We start from the raw sequence: 17,675 nt of genomic DNA on the forward strand, positions 1-17,675 counted from the left end.
CTATCTGTACCTTCCCTCTTTTTAATTACTTACTTCCTCCTCAAATTCTCTGCAATAAAACCCTAATCAGGCTCCCTGCTTTTATATTTACTGTTTTCAGTGTGTAAAGCCACTTACGGAAGAATCAATAGCAGTGGGATGGTAATCAGCGTTCATGGAGGTGGTGGAGCACATTCAGACGTTGATTGGGTGCCGGGTGTTAAAAATGAGAATGTGTGGCTGAGTACATTAGCGACTCTTAGTAAAACAGGCGCCAAGTACTTCTGTACATTAGTTCAGGACAGAAGTTGACACGATTGCTCAAGATAAAAAAATGTGGTTTCTTCTTTCATTATGAAAGGGAGCCTTCACTTCTAAATAAGCAAACAAGTTGTCTGACCACTTTTGGACATTTTCACTTCCTCCTTTGCGTTCCATAAATTGGGACTCAAAGTCTCATTCCATTTGATGCGGTTGAACCACTGATACTCGAGGTGAAGGAAGAGATCTTTGGCACTGAGGGAGGAAACAGCATCAATTGGGCATTTCAGCAATGCAAAAGAACTAGAAGAATTTGCTTGTAAAAGTCACAGGACATACATTTGGAAAACTTCAACTGTAGAATCAAACATTTGGTGAACTTGAAAATCAGAGGCTGACTCACGTTGTTTTCTCAAAGCCTTTTTGGTAAAGATTTATTCATCTCAGCTGGGCTATTTTGGCAAACCATCGTTATGGCACAGATCAGGTAACTATTGATTCCTCCTTGTTAATAGAGTGAGTCCTTGTCATTTGTATACTTTTGGAATACGGTGTGGCTCAGGAGGTAGAGCGAGTCGTCTAGTGATCGGAAGGTCGCTAGTTCGATCCCCGGCTCCTGCGGAGAGCACGTCGAAGTGTCCTTGAGCAAGACACTGGACCCTTAACTGCTCCTGATGAGCAAGCAGGTTGGCACCTTGAATGGCAACCTCCACCATGAATGGGTGAATGTGAGGCATACGCTGTAAAGCTGTTTGAGTGGTCAGTAGACTAGAAAAGTGTTATATAAATGCAGTCCATTTATTTTCCTGATTATTCTGTTTCTTTTTTTCTCCTTTAAAATAATGTGTTGTGGTTCAGTGTGCGGCACTTACAAGTCCTTCCCCATGCCTTCCTTTGGTGCATCGTACCATAACAGTGTGTATATTATGCCCATGTACAAACCCTCCTTTAGGCACCTTGAGTGTGGGGAGACACAAGTAAAGACTTGGTCAGAGGACAGTGTCTCCTCTCTCCAGGCATGTTTTGATTGCACTGACTGGCAATGTTTTGATGATGCTTGGGACGACATTGCTGAACTTTCTGACACTATCTCGTCTTGCATCACATTCTGTGTTGACTCAGTTATCCCAACTAAAGAGGTTGTTACTTACCCAAATAACAAACTTTGGATAACTACAGAGCTCAAATCGGTATCAATGAAAAGAACAGGATCTTTTACACCGGCGAGCCTCTCGAGAAAAAGGCTGTCTCCAGAGAAGTGAGGAATAAAATAGCTAAGGCCAAAATGAGGTAGGGGGGGGGGGGATAATAGAAATGCAATATAGCAGTGGTGACCTTAGAGCAGCCTGGCAAGGGATCAAATCAATGGCCTCCATTAAGCAACATGCAAGTGAGACCAAGCAACTTAGTCTTAATGGAGTGGAGGATGCTGATCTGTCAAACGCTTTTAATTCATTTTTCTCTCGCTGTGAAAGGTCTGATTTTACTCTTAATGTTTCCAGGTTGAAGGAGTCCCTTGTACCTCAGAATAATATTGTGATATCTCAAGAACGTGTCACAGCCTTATTTAAGAAAATGAACATAAGGAAGGCTGCTGGCCCCGATGCCATCTGCGGGCACACTGTGCTGGCCAGCTCAGTGAAGTCTTCACTAAACTCTTTCAGATGTGTGCCAACTGTTGCCAGTTACCTTCAGTCTGGAAAACTTCCACGATAATCCCTATTACGAAATTTAAAAAAAAATTTCCAGCGAACTAAATGAGTTCAGACCTGTTCCACTTACATCACTTGCGATTAAAACTTTGAGAATTTTTTTTTTAAAAGATGAGGTTGTCTCCCTAGTTGATGGCAAACTAGACCCCTTGCAGTTTCCTTATCAAGCTGTCAAGGGTGTGGAGGATGCAAAACTCCTTATCCTCGACAGAGTACATAAGCACCTGCAGAAACCCAGTTCTCATGTGAGACTTTTATTTGCCCCCTCCTCGGCTTTTAACAAGATGCAACCTCACATTTTGACCGAGCGGCTTGCTTCTTATTTTAGTTTACCTGATCAGCTGTTAATGTTGCTTTTAAACTTTTCAACAGACAGAACCCAGCAGACTTTAGTTAATGGACTTATGTCCAATGCTGGTCTCAAACAGGGGCTCACTGCTCACTTGCCTCTCTTGCTTTGTCTCCAAACCGTCCAACATGAGCGGTCCCTCTAATATAATCGTTCCTAATCCTGTCCTTCTTCGTTACTCCCAGTGAAAATCTTAGCATCTTCAACTCTGCCACCTCCAGCTCCGCCTCCTGTCTTTTCGTCAGTGCCAATGTCTCCAAACCATATAACATAGCTGGTCTCACAACCATCTTGTAAACTTTCCCTTTAACTCTTGCTGGTACCCTTCTGTCGCAAAGCACTCCTGACACACTTCTCCACCCACTCCACCCTGCCTGCACTCTCTTTTTCACCTCTCTACTGCACTCCCCGTTACTTTGGACGGTTGACCCCATGTATTTAAACTCAAATGCCTTTGTCACCTCCACTCCTTGCATCCTGACCATTCCACTATCCTCTCTCTCATTCACGCATAGGTATTCCATCTTGCTCCTACTGACTTTCATTCCTCTTCTCTCCAGTGCATACCTCCACCTCTCCAGGCTCTCCTCAACCTGCACCCTACTCTCGCTACAGATCACAATGTCATCCGCGAACATCATCGTCCATGGAGACTCCTGTCTGATCTTGTCCGTCAACCTGTCCATCACCATTGCAAACAAGAAAGGGCTCAGAGCCGATCCTTGATGTAATCCCACCTCCACCTAGAACCCATCTGTCATTCCAACCGCACATCTCACCATTGTCACACTTCCCTCATACGTATCCTGCACCACTCCTACATACTTCTCTGCAACTCCTGACTTCCTCATACAATAGATAGAGGGTGACGACTGTAAACTACTAATAAGACACGTTAGCCCCTAGCTAACGGGTCTGACCCTTTAGCCGAGCGGTTAGTGATGTCGCCTTGTGGTGCAGTACACCCCTATCGAATCCCGCACCGGGCAAGATAATAACCGGTAACATTTGTATCACCATCTCGTGTATTTTCTACCAGTAATTTATTGAAAGTCTTTTAGTTTTTTCCTTCATTTCTTGGTTTAACGGTTTGTCTGTGAAGGTCAGGAATATCCTAAACGGCATGGTTAAGGTCTGCTCCAAGATAATCGCAGTCCAGCAGAGAGGCTTGTGCTCCCTCTGGGAGAAACGCGCGGCCCAGAAAGCAAAAGGAATTGTTAGCCAACCTGACCACGTCCTGTCCAGTGAATTCGCTGTAATGCCCCCGGGTCGGCGCTATAAAGCGCCCCCTAGGGAAACAAATCGCTATAGACGGGTTTCCTGTTTACAAACATTACTGGGTGCGTGCGCAGCCGGGGAGCAAAACGCTTTGGTAGCTCTCAAAAGAATATCAGACGCGTAATCTTTTGAGAGCTACCAAAGCGGTTCATCAGTGAAAATGTTCAACATTCCAAGGGATGCCTTTGCATGTGACCCCCTTGGAATGTGGAACATTTGCCACCCATCCTTTTGGTGGTTTGTGCAGTTTATTGCGCAACAACTGCGCGTCGTCTCTGCTGTATCTGAGCTTTACCTTGGTTAAAATCTCTGCGCTGTAGCCTTATGCCCCCTAGCTGCGCACGCATCTCTGTGATGATGTTGCACAGAAACCCTCCTATTTTCTAAGTCCTTCATTCCTTCTGCTATTAGGCTGTTAAATGCAGGCAGTAGTCACTTTAGATAAATGCTTTATGTTGTTTTAAACCACAATAGTTGGTTTATACCTTGTTTGTTTTTCACATGGCTTGTGAGCCAGTACGTTCACTGAATGTTGTATTGGAATATAACATGCAATGCATCTTAGGATGCTTTATTTATTTATTCTTTTAACTTATGTGAATTTTTATCCTTCGCCTGGTCCTCGTGTGAGTCTGCATGCAAGGCCAGACGAGAGTGACAGTGTGCACCCCTTGCTCATTGCCCATGTACTGATCTGTCTATTGTCTCTGACATACTGATGATTGCCACTTGTCTGTGAGTTTGCGTATGGTCTGAGTGGATTGTAAAGCTGAATTGCCCCTCTGGGATAAATAAAGTTGTCTGAATCTGAATCAATCCTATAGGCTCGGGCATACTCTCAGTGATGGAGAAAAAGATTTTGTTGCCATCAGAAAGCGTCTTATTCGACAATGTCTCGCCAGGCACAAGATTACATGCACTTTGGTAAGTCCAGTCAAGGAATACCTCAGCTCACCAAAACATTAATATGGTATTTGATGCTGTTATCTTTGAATAGTCCTGATTACATGAACATAGGCCAGATAATCTCATATGGCTATTCTGAGGGTATGGCTTTGACCTTTGTGGTCTTGGCAGTACTACTTGGTGTCCTTGAACTGTGGAAATAAATGTTTTCGGTGAAAATAAAAGTAATGGGGGCGTCCGGGTAGCGTAGTGGTCTATTCCGTTGCCTACCAACATGGGGATCGCCGGTTTGAATCCCTGTGTTACCTCCAGCTTGATGGGGCATCCCTACAGACACAATTGGCCATGTCTGCGGGTGGGAAGCCAGATGTGGGTATGTGTCCTGGTCGCTGCACTAGTGCCTCCTCTGGTCAGTCAGGGCACCTGTTCGGGGGGCAGGGGGAACTGGCGGGAATAGCGTGATCCTCCCACATGGTACGTCCCCCTGGTGAAACTCCTCACTGTCAAGTGAAAAGAAGCGGCTGGCGACTCCACATGTATCGGAGGAGGCATGTGGTAGTCTGCAGCCCTCCCTAGATTGTCAGAGGGGGTGGAGCAGCACCCGGGACGGCTTGGAAGAGTGGGGTAATGGCCAGATACGACTGGGGAGAAAAAAAAAACAAGTAAAAGTAACGGTATGTACTTTTTCATACTTTCTATCACCAGCATATTTAAGAGAATAGCTTAGATATTCCCATGACTATTCAAATCATCAGTGCGTTTAAGCATTTGCCACTTTCAGCCATTAAAACCATTATCTCGTAGGATGAGGTTCCCAACATTGCCATAATAGGATCTGGTGGAGGTGAGAGAGCCATGTTGGGGCTGTTGGGCTCTTTGTACCAAATGGGAAACGTGGACCTTCTGGACAGCGCCATGTACCTAGGTGGGGTGTCAGGATCAACATGGTAAGATATTCTTCCCATATCTATGACCATTAGTTGTCATCTGCTTACATGGACGGGGCTTACTGCGCCGTGACAACTCAGTTGGAAATCTCACAACTTGACAATTTTACAGCTTAAAAAGCTAACTTCAAACATCTCAACACTTGTCTAACATAACACTCATCGACTTTCACGCTACAAACGTTTATATTTGCAGGCTGGTTGTCAAAGAGTGTATAAGAACTGTGTGAAGAAAAGCGCCCCAGATAGCAAAATTGCTGTGGCCCGGACCCGTCCCACACCCGACACTTCATCCGGCCCACATACCGCGTTGAATGATGGACCTTGGGCGGTCCACTCCTGTTTGCCAGTTCTGGGCCAGAACCAAGCCATAGCAATGCCGCATGTGCCACATATTTGCCAAAGGTGGTCCGTATTTGTTTTGTGATATTTGGGCCATATTCACCATTTACCACATGGGCCACTTCAGGGTCACATCCAGATCACATGTTGCCGAGAGCACCGCATCTTTGCCAGAAAAGGCCCACATTTGATTTGGCATATTTGGGCCATATTTGCTATGATACATGTGGGCCACTTCAGGCTCACAACCATTTTGTCAGGGCCAGAAGAAGGCCATCAGTGCCGCATCATTGCCTGAAGTGGCCCACATCCGGATGCTATCTGGGACGCACAGGTGGACGCTTGAAAAAAATTGTTTTTAAATCTACTCTGTTTCTCCGCAGGTGCATGTCCTCCATTTATGAGTGTCAAAACTGGTCCTCCTGTGTTGAGGATGTGAAGGATAAAGTTGTCAAGAGGATTTCCTATGACAGTGTCGGCATGTTTGCAAGAGTGAAGAAGCTGGTGAACTATTACCGCAGTAGAGACCACTTCTCTTTGACGGATGTCTGGGCTGCGCTGGTTGTACCCTTAATTGTAAAAGAAGTAGGTAAATCAGTCTCATGGGCTCTTGTATTTGCTCTCACGGGGCCCAAGGACTAATCCTAAAATTTTCAGTCTTAAACTTGAAAGATTCTAAGTCATGGGCAGCACGGTGGCGCAGTGGTTAGCGCGGTCGCCTCACAGTAAGAAGGTTCTGGGTTCGAGCCCCGGGGTAGTCCAACCTCGGGGGGTCATCCCGGGTCGTCCTGTGTGTAGTGTTTGCATATTCTCCCGATGTCTGTGTGGGTTTCCTCCCACAGTCCAAAGACATGTAGGTCAGGTGAATTGGACTTACTAAATTGCCCCTAGGTATGAATGTGTGTGTGTCAGCCCTGTGTGATGGCCTGGCGGCCTGTCCAGGGTGTCTCCCTGCCTGCTGCCCAATGACTGCTGGGATAGGCTCCAGCATCCCCGCGACCCTGAAAGCAGGATAAGCGGTTTGGATAATGGATTTTAAGTTATTGTCCAATTTCATATTTTCTCCTCTCTTCCAAGTGCCTTTATCAGCACATCACATCTTTTCACCATCTAAATAAGGTTCCTTCTTTACTAGATAGATGAAACCAACCTGTCAAGACACCGGGCTGACCATGACAAGGACCCATATCCCGTCTACACTGTGATTGACCAGGACAGCAAATATAAAAAGTGTAATAAAGGTACTGTAACTGTCAAAGTCACTGTCATGACAGGTGATGGTGGATTACAGGGACGTGTTGTCCACCTGCCCACAGCAGGTGAAGTTGACCATCTCATGGTCGTGAAACAGAGAAGAGAGGAAAGCTAGAATGCAATGGAAAGGCATTACCTGTAGATCCCCATGTGCAGTATACATATCCGCGCGTGTGTGTGTGTGTACACGTGCACTGAGTTTGCAGTCCACTTTAATGTGATTTTAATTTTAAAAAAGTTTCAAATTCCATTTCCTAGATATAGTAAAACTGATTATTTATTTGCTGCTAATTTCGAACCCAGAACTAATGGGAACATTTTCAAATTGAGCATCAATTATCATTTTACTGACAAAAAAAAATGCATTGAATGCTTCAGTTTTAAGAAACAGCCACTTTGCCAAATCCTCTCACTGGGCTCCAACACGTTCAAATTGGGGTTTCGATGGTACGTAACGCTCCTGTTTGACAACGGGAAGCTGACAGGGCCGTCACATGTCTCTTCATTGTTTACTGGTGGTGAATATTTTTTGGTTAAGAGTGAATCTGGGTGTCCCCCCTCAACAGAGTGCTTCTTTGAGCTAACCCCTCACGAGGCTGGATACTCCATAAACGGTGCTTTTGTGGACATCGCCAGCTTCGGGTGCAAATATGACAAGGGTGTTTGTCAAAAGAAACAACCGGAAATGGACATGCTATACATTCAAGGTAAATGGTGGCAAGACGCATAACTTTTGCTTTCATGACCAACAGTATTTTGTATCAGACTTGCGGTTTTTCATGTCGTGGCACTGCAGGTCTTTGTGGAAGTGCTCTTGCTGACAAGGAAGAGATCCTGAAGAGTTTGGATGAGTGGCTTGAGAGGAAATCCGTCCAATCTTCCCATGGTAAGGAATATTTATGCACACACACACACACACACACACACACACACACACACACACACACACACACACACACACACACACACACACACACAAATACACTCAAACAACTCACACACAACTATAATGTGATCATTCAAGCATGTGTGCAGGGAAATGCGTGGCAAGTTCTGGACAGGAAGACAGAAAGGGAAATGGAAGCGTTAAGATTGGTTAGATTAACTAGATCCATTGGTCACACATCTTTAAAATGTTTGATTTCAAACAAAAATGATTAGGAACCAAAATGATCAAATCGTTTTCTTCTCTCTTTAGGACCAGGACACGAGAGGTTGATGATGGAAAGAGAAGGTCTGGATGTTCTCCGTAGCCTGGTGAAACTGAACCTCGACATTTACAGTGGAAAAAACTGGAAACCTGGGTTGAGGAAAATGAACTCGCACCTCCGAGGTACAGTAGCCTTGGCTTTGAAGCAATTTTGAGAAAATATTCTCATGTCCCTACATACCCGCTCTAGTATTTCTAGCTGATGATGTCAGCAAGCTGTTGACATCTCTCAAAAGCATCAACATATTTGTCATTTGTGCTTTTTGTTGCTTCATGTTATCCGAAGGGAGGATACACTTACGGGGTCACATGCTACAAATCAGCGAAGATTTTCGGGGGCAGTCAGTCAATGAATACGTTGAGAGACTCAACTCGGATGTGTGCCAGTCCTTTTTCCACTGGTACAAGGACTTGGAAAATGGTGTGTTGGTTACACCTGCACATGCAACAAGATTCCCCAAAATGTGTTCTTTCCATGTGAGATTCATCCTTAGTAAGTTTTTTTTCTCTTTATCTTACAGATGAACATAAAGCTTTTGTAAAATCCCTGGAGAAAGTCACTGAGAAGCCATCGCAGAACGTCTTTACTCATCTCCTACCGCACAACAGAGCAGGTTATGACAATTTGAAATCACTGGTTTCCAACAGTCATTTTCTTACTTTAACAAAAGATTAATTTGTTTATTTGTTAACAGAAAAAAAAAACAGGTTACAACAAGTGTGCCTCAAGGCTCAATGCTTGGCCCACTCCTTTTTACACTCTAAACCAGCGGTGGCGAACCATGTGCCATGGAGAGCCATGTGTACAGTGTGGAGTCTGGCTGGAATGAAAACCTGCATACACATGGCTCTCCATAGCACATGGAGAGCCATGTGCAGCCATGTGCATGTGGCTTTTCTTACCATTCAATGCCAAAGACACCCAAATTTGCCTTTCCTTTCTGCCAAATGACACCGATGTATCAGCAGGGGTTGCTGCTTGGCTTACTAGCACAACTGCTTGGATGAAGGAATGGCAAATCTGGCTCAGTTTGTCCAAAACAGGACAACTGGTCATCCCCTCCAACTCCTTCATCCTCTGGGACATATCGATAATCATGTCCTCTAGTTATATGAGGAACTTCAGGATGATTGATTGATTGATTGATTGATTGATTGATTGATTGATTGATTGATTGATTGATTGATTGATTGATTGATTGATTGATTGATTGATTGATTGATTGATGCCAGGCAGATATCACATCCTGACCACATTACGTTTGGTTGCAGTTCCTTTGTGTAACACCCGAAAAATCAGATCGTACCAGTGACCACGTTACCCAGCTCCTGGTCAGGGCTCTAGTTCTGGTCTCCCGGCTTAGTATGCAGTCCAGTTGCTGCAAAGAATACTGAACGATGACGTATGCTTAGAATCCATCTTGTCTCCATGCATGCCTCACACCTCTCTGTGTCCTGACACCTGCTGGTGTTCTGGGCAGTTCAAGGAAATGTGCCAATGTTACCAGGAAACAAGTACTGAACGCTACTCCTCAACCCCTTTGTTCAACCTCTTGCAGGCTTCTATCTGTGTTTGGTACAAAAGTGTCAAGCTCTGGTAATTCTTGAATGCATGGCAGCACTTGGCAGCAAATGTGAATAATCTGATATCATTATCAGTGTTGACTATTACCATTGTTTGCTGGCTTATTTAAACACCACTGTTATCGGCGTCTACTACGGTGCCCTCCATCTCCCTGCACTTGAAATGTATGCTTTTATGAAGATAATTGCCTGTTTTGCTGATATGTGGCAAAATAAATGTACTTTGCACTTGGTTCGTCTTTTCGCCGCCTCTCGATGATCGAAGGTACACTTACACTGAATGCACTTGACACAACATGACTCTTGTGCAGAAAATACAATACTACTTCATATAGTACTACTGTGATTACTGGGTTGCACTCTGTGATGCCAGTTGGTAAACCTCGAATTTATCTACTAAGACTCTCTTTGTAAGTCACTTTGGATAGAAGGACCATACAGCCATCCATCCATCCATCCATCCTCAAACTAGCCACCCCATACTCAATACAGACTATCTAATCTCCTTGTTGTATCCCTTTCCAAAAACATAACAGTCATATTTCATATTTCGTGTAGCTGATCCAGTCTCTTAATATGTATCTCTTGTTGGTAAATTTATGTAAATGCTGATGTTTAAATCTGTCCGTAGCAGCTGTGGAGACTGCGCCACCTGCCAAGAAGAGAGACGTCCTGCAGGTTTACATCGACAGGATCAGACGTGAGTTGAGAATCTCCCGTATATATCACAAAACTTCTCCCCCTTTATCCATCTAATTGGTCCCTCGAGAGAGTGATACTGGGTTTGGATGGTCATTCTTACGCCGTTCACCCTCCTCCTCCAGGTGAGTTGGACCAGACCGGTGTGACCAGTGACGGCCAAAGAGTGCTGCTCATGACGGTGGAATTAATCCAGTGTGTCCTCAACGGTGATGAGGGGACTGTTTTGGTGGGCAGTCTGAACAAGTTGCTTGAAGGTAAACTCCTCAATCCTCATACACTGCAAAAGAAAAAAAAAACCCCAGCAAGTCATTCTATTTAGGTTTGTTATCTTCTCATTTTGGGCGTCAAGGTGGCGCAGTGGTTAGCGTGGTCGCCTCACAGCAAGAAGGTCCCGGGTTCGAGCCCCGGGGTAGTCCAACCTTGGGGGTCGTCCTGGGTCGCCCTCTATGTGAAGTTTGCAAGTTCTCCCCGTGTCTGCGTGGGTTTCCTCCGGGTGCTCCAGTTTCCTCCCACAGTCCAAAGACATGTAGGTCAGGTGAATCGGCCGCACTAAATTGTCCCTAGGTGTGTGTGTGTGGGTGTGGGCGCGTGTGGGTAGCCGGGCCCTGTGATGGCCTGGCGGCCTGTCCAGGGTGTCTCCCCGCCTGCCACCCAATGACTGCTGGGATAGGCTCCGGCGACCCTGAGAGCAGGATAAGCGGTTCGGATAATGGATGGATGGGTATTCTCATTTTCCCGCGAGTGAAAAACGACTTCTGGTGTCTCATTTCTTCATTTCCGATGCAAACCCATTTGCTGGGGGGATTTATTTCTGCCAAGTCTCATTTTCTTGACACCCGCAGGCTGACCCGCCTCGTGCTGCTTCCTTTCAGGAAGTTTAGTCGAGGATATTTCTTAAATCAAGCCCGTCCTGACTCTGTTCACTTGTGCACTGTGAGGCTGACGGTTCCAGGGGTCAGCAACCTTTTTTGGATGTCTCGTGCCACCTAAAAAAGAAAAATCGGACGCGAGTGCCAGTTCATTTTCAGAATGAGCGTTTATCTAATTATTTATTTACTGTGGCCGCTCTTCTCCCCGTCTAGATTGTGCATGCCAAAAGATCTGTGTCCTGCACACACACACACACACACACACACACACACACACACACACACACACACACACACACACACACACACACACACACGTCAATCTAGATTAGATTAGATTGATAAACCAATCTGATCCGATCTTATCCAATTTAATTTGAATTGACCGGATCTGATTTGATCTGATCTATCGTGCATTTCATAACTTTGGCAGGAAAGAGGAATCTCAAAGGTGAAGAAATGGAAATCAACGTGGCTCAGTGGACACAGGGCACGCCGAGCTACCGGGAGCAGCTCGCCCTGATGCACACATTGCACGTCTGCTTCTCCATCTTTAGCTGGTTTGACGACCTGATATACGGTACGGCACCATCTACATACCACAAGGCCCATCACCACGTCAGGCTGGCGTGCACGGGGGATGTTTTCCACAGCTGAAGGTCATATCTTTACACGTTCTCGTTGCATCGCTCTTCGCAGAGATCTGGAAAGGAATCGTGTGGTCCATAAAGAAAGTGGTTGAGAAATTACTGAACGGGACCTGGATTTGGGGAACCACTTACAATTTCTTGTATAACATAAAAGGTAATGTCCCAGTTCACTTTCATTCAGGGTCCTTGGTGGGACCCACCCCCATACGTATACATGTCCATCTACCTCAGGCATGTGTGTGAGTAACCTGCTAACATCCACTTCTGCATCTCTGATATATTCTCTGCACCCCTGCACCTTATCACCTCGTGTCGTCTGTATATGGTCAGTCTTTGTGTGTATATATCTGAAGATTGTGGTGTTGTGATTCTATGTTAAGTACACCGAGACAGCCATGAAACCGGAGCCACATTCCACGCATGTGCAGACCTACATGGCCAGTAAACATGATTCTGACTCAGATTCTGAATGTACGGTACAGCACCCTGGTGTTGAAACTGTTCTTTCCTTTCCCTCCGTTTCTCTCCATTTTAGTTGAGAAGCTGGATGAAAGGATCCAAACAAATCCCATACGGCACTTTGAGGATGCCGGCCTTCTTCTGAACTCTCCATACTTATGCATGCTGAGGCCTGAGAGAAAAATAGACCTCATCATCTCCTTTGACTTCAGTCAAGGGAACCCTATGGAGGTAAAGAAGAAAAAGAAAAAAAAAGGCTTTCCACACCTCCGGAAGGTCAACTTGTGGTTTTTACAGAGAACGTCCCACAGCTTCAGAAAACATTACAGTACCGAGCGTCCGGGTAGGGTGGCGGTCTGTTCCATTGCCTACCAACACGGGGATCTGGCCGTGTCTGCGGGTGGGAAGCCGGATGTGGGTATATGTCCTGGTCGCTGCACTAGCGCCTCCCTCTGGTTGGTCGAGTCATCTGTTTGGGGGAGGGGGGAATAGCGTGATCCTCCCACGCGCTACGTCCCCCTGGCGAAACTCTTCGCTGTCAGGTGAAAGGAAGACTACCACGTTCCTCCTCCGATACACGTGGAGTCACCAGCGCGTGGGAGGATCATGTGATCCCCCCCCCCCCCGAACAAGCGCCCCGATCAACCAGAGGGAGGCGCTAGTGCAGCGACCAGGACACACTCACATCCAACTCCCACCCTCAGACATGGCTAATTGTGTCTGTAAGGAATCCCGACCAAGCCGGAGGCAACATGGGGATTCGAACCAGTGATCCTCGTGTTGGTAGGCAACGGAATAGACCCGGACGCCCCCATTTCCTTCCCTTTTCTTTTTTTTTTTTTTTTTTGTGTGTGCCTTGCTTTGTTATCGCCGTCTTCGAAGATGTTTCTAACTTGTGTGTACTTGTGTCGTCGGCCTCGCCCACGCCACACTTACTGCACCATCCTGCAGGAGGGAGGCCTCCTTCCTCATCTGGATCCAGGGTCCGCATCCGTTGCTGTTTACTCTCCCCTGCCCGGTAACGCTGTAACCGTGATTCAGGGCTGTGCCATAAGGAGCACGCGGCTGCCCTCTCACTTCAACTTCTTCTTCTTCTTCTTCTTCTTTTGTAACTGCTCACGCGCGCCTGCTCTCAGTGCAGCGATGTAAATGAAACCAGCGTTTCAGCGCCATCCTTGGCTGACGTTATTTAGGAAAGTGGTGATTTATAGGATGTGCGTGGATCTTCGAGCAATTTGCCCGCCGTTCTCATACCACACACCAAAACTTGTGACTTTTTTATTTTTATTTTATGTATATATATATATATATATATATATATATATATATATATATATATACACACACACACACACATACATATTTATCACCGATTATTGTTTGTTTCCATGGCTGAAGACGGTGGAGGAAGCAAGTACCCGGTGTAAGATGATGAAGATCCCCTTCCCGGAGGTTCACACCGGCAGTAACGACGTCACTGCACCGAAGGACTTCTACGTGTTCAAGGGCACCGGCAGAGCCCCGACAGTGATCCATATTCCTCTGTTCAACGTTCAGAATTGTGGTAAGTTTTAAATAAACACACACACACACACACACACACACATACACACGTATGTACACATACATACTGTATATGTGTATATACACTACCGTTCAAAAGTTTGGGATCACCCAAACAATTTCGTGTTTTCCATGAAAAGTCACACTTATTCACCACCATATGTTGTGAAATGAATAGAAAATAGAGTCAAGACATTGACAAGGTTAGAAATAATGATTTGTATTTGAAATAAGATTTTTTTTACATCAAACTTTGCTTTCGTCAAAGAATCCTCCATTTGCAGCAATTACAGCATTGCAGACCTTTGGCATTCTAGCTGTTAATTTGTTGAGGTAATCTGGAGAAATTGCACCCCACGCTTCCAGAAGCAGCTCCCACAAGTTGGATTGGTTGGATGGGCACTTCTTTGAGCAGATTGAGTTTCTGGAGCATCACATTTGTGGGGTCAATTAAACGCTCAAAATGGCCAGAAAAAGAGAGCTTTCATCTGAAACTCGACAGTCTATTCTTGTTCTTAGAAATGAAGGCTATTCCATGCGAGAAATTGCTAAGAAATTGAAGATTTCCTACACCGGTGTGTACTACTCCCTTCAGAGGACAGCACAAACAGGCTCTAACAGGTACTATTTAATGAAGATGCCAGTTGGGGACCTGTGAGGCATCTGTTTCTCAAACTAGAGACTCTAATGTACTTATCTTCTTGCTCAGTTGTGCAAAGCGGCCTCCCACTTCTTTTTCTACTCTGGTTAGAGCCTGTTTGTGCTGTCCTCTGAAGGGAGTAGTACACACCGGTGTAGGAAATCTTCAATTTCTTAGCAATTTCTCGCATGGAATAGCCTTCATTTCTAAGAACAAGAATAGACTGTCGAGTTTCAGATGAAAGTTCTCTTTTTCTGGCCATTTTGAGCGTTTAATTGACCCCACAAATGTGATGCTCCAGAAACTCAATCTGCTCAAAGAAGTGCCCATCCAACCAATCCAACTTGTGGGAGCTGCTTCTGGAAGCGTGGGGTGCAATTTCTCCAGATTACCTCAACAAATTAACAGCTAGAATGCCAAAGGTCTGCAATGCTGTAATTGCTGCAAATGGAGGATTCTTTGACGAAAGCAAAGTTTGATGTAAAAAAAATCTTATTTCAAATACAAATCATTATTTCTAACCTTGTCAATGTCTTGACTCTATTTTCTATTCATTTCACAACATATGGTGGTGAATAAGTGTGACTTTTCATGGAAAACACAAAATTGTTTGGGTGATCCCAAACTTTTGAACGGTAGTGTATATATGTGTGTGTGTGTGTGTGTGTGTATGTATAGAAACACACACACACACATATATATATACATACTGTATGTGTGTGTGTCATACACACACACATGTATGTACACACTATATACTATATATACACATATACACACACGTATATACACATACATACTGTATATACACTACCGTTCAAAAGTTTGGGATCACCCAAACAATTTTGTGTTTTCCATGAAAAGTCACACTTATTCACCACCATATGTTGTGAAATGAATAGAAAATAGAGTCAAGACATTGACAAGGTTAGAAATAATGATTTGTATTTGAAATAAGATTTTTTTTACATCAAACTTTGCTTTCGTCAAAGAATCCTCCATTTGCAGCAATTACAGCATTGCAGACCTTTGGCATTCTAGCTGTTAATTTGTTGAGGTAATCTGGAGAAATTGCACCCCACGCTTCCAGAAGCAGCTCCCACAAGTTGGATTGGTTGGATGGGCACTTCTTTGAGCAGATTGAGTTTCTGGAGCATCACATTTGTGGGGTCAATTAAACGCTCAAAATGGCCAGAAAAAGAGAACTTTCCTCTGAAACTCGACAGTCTATTCTTGTTCTTAGAAATGAAGGCTATTCCATGCGAGAAATTGCTAAGAAATTGAAGATTTCCTACACCGGTGTGTACTACTCCCTTCAGAGGACAGCACAAACAGGCTCTAACCAGAGTAGAAAAAGAAGTGGGAGGCCGCGTTGCACAACTGAGCAAGAAGATAAGTACATTAGAGTCTCTAGTTTGAGAAACAGACGCCTCACAGGTCCCCAACTGGCATCTTCATTAAATAGTACCTGTTAGAGCCTGTTTGTGCTGTCCTCTGAAGGGAGTAGTACACACCGGTGTAGGAAATCTTCAATTTCTTAGCAATTTCTCGCATGGAATAGCCTTCATTTCTAAGAACAAGAATAGACTGTCGAGTTTCAGATGAAAGTTCTCTTTTTCTGGCCATTTTGAGCGTTTAATTGACCCCACAAATGTGATGCTCCAGAAACTCAATCTGCTCAAAGAAGTGCCCATCCAACCAATCCAACTTGTGGGAGCTGCTTCTGGAAGCGTGGGGTGCAATTTCTCCAGATTACCTCAACAAATTAACAGCTAGAATGCCAAAGGTCTGCAATGCTGTAATTGCTGCAAATGGAGGATTCTTTGACGAAAGCAAAGTTTAATGTAAAAAAAATCTTATTTCAAGTACAAATCATTATTTCTAACCTTGTCAATGTCTTGACTCTATTTTCTATTCATTTCACAACATATGGTGGTGAATAAGTGTGACTTTTCATGGAAAACACAAAATTGTTTGGGTGATCCCAAACTTTTGAACGGTAGTGTATATGTATATATATATATGTATGTATATATATACATACACATACTATATATACAGTGTATATGTGAGTATACACCTACGTACTGTATACACACGTATGTACACACATACTGTATATGTCTAAATATATATATACACACACATACTGTATATATACACACATATACACACACACACGTAAACACACACATATACACATTCTGTATATGCACACACATACACACATACTTTATATACATGTATACACACAAACATATGATATACACACTCTCTCTCTCTCACACACACACACACACACACAGCATTATAGTGTGCCATGGTTCTCATTCCTCCAGCCTGAAAAACGAGGCCCTCGATACGTCTTCATATCTGACACTCATCCCAGTTGTATGTATCTCGAGCCGCCGTGCCCAGCAGCACATGTGAGGGTCATGTGCTGTGCTGTGGCCTCACAACACTTTGCATGTCACCAGGTAATCAGCTGGCCTGGTGGCAGCAGCAGTACAGTACGTTCCAGGGGGCGTATAGCCCAGACATGGTGGAGAAGTTGGTGGAGAAGGCGGGGGAAAACGTCAGAAACAACAAGAAGCGCCTTTTACAGGAGATCAAGTCCATCATCAGCCGGAAGAAGGCCGCAGCTGCAGCAGGCCAGTGAACCCGCTTCCTCCTGCGTCGGTCCCGGATGAGGTCTCTGCTCATCTGCAGACCGTGCAACGTGACACCTGAACCGAGTGTCTCTTTCACTTTTTCCTTCCATATATTTTACTTGATCCGTTCCCATTAAGCTGGTTTGTTTTGCATCGTCCATTGTAGGACATTCCTCGCCGGTCTGATTTAAACTAGAGCGTAGTGATACCAATCAGTCAACACAGACCCTCCCCGAGACCGCAACGGTGATGTTAAAGTTTGTTTTGTTTTTTAACTTTATAGCCTCACATTTTGTACGCACCCCAGACAGCATCCGGA

At 44.7% G+C, this 17,675-nt stretch overlaps 1 protein-coding gene across 1 annotated transcript; it reads left to right on the forward strand.

Annotated features, from left to right (window-relative positions):
• The first annotated feature begins 713 nt into the window (after positions 1-713).
• LOC130128433 (cytosolic phospholipase A2 gamma-like) lies at positions 714-17,364 on the forward strand. Its single transcript, XM_056298043.1, has 17 exons — positions 714-727; positions 4,404-4,503; positions 5,290-5,432; positions 6,158-6,359; positions 6,910-7,015; positions 7,595-7,735; positions 7,825-7,914; positions 8,227-8,361; positions 8,525-8,659; positions 8,760-8,852; positions 10,454-10,522; positions 10,647-10,778; positions 11,827-11,973; positions 12,093-12,197; positions 12,579-12,733; positions 13,901-14,066; positions 17,183-17,364. Exons 1-17 carry the CDS (start codon positions 714-716, stop codon positions 17,362-17,364), a joined length of 2,115 nt encoding a protein of 704 aa, XP_056154018.1.
• The last annotated feature ends 311 nt before the right edge of the window (positions 17,365-17,675 follow it).

The sequence above is a fragment of the Lampris incognitus genome, chromosome 18 (assembly GCF_029633865.1).
Source record: "Lampris incognitus isolate fLamInc1 chromosome 18, fLamInc1.hap2, whole genome shotgun sequence".
Lineage (NCBI taxonomy): Eukaryota > Metazoa > Chordata > Actinopteri > Lampriformes > Lampridae > Lampris > Lampris incognitus.

Excerpts from the sequence above, each read along its gene's own strand:
- LOC130128433 (XM_056298043.1), top strand. Across the intron at positions 12,198-12,578 it reads TTTCTTGTATAACATAAAAG|TTGAGAAGCTGGATGAAAGG; the intron begins GTAATGTCCCAG and ends TCTCCATTTTAG. Across the intron at positions 12,734-13,900 it reads GTCAAGGGAACCCTATGGAG|ACGGTGGAGGAAGCAAGTAC; the intron begins GTAAAGAAGAAA and ends CCATGGCTGAAG.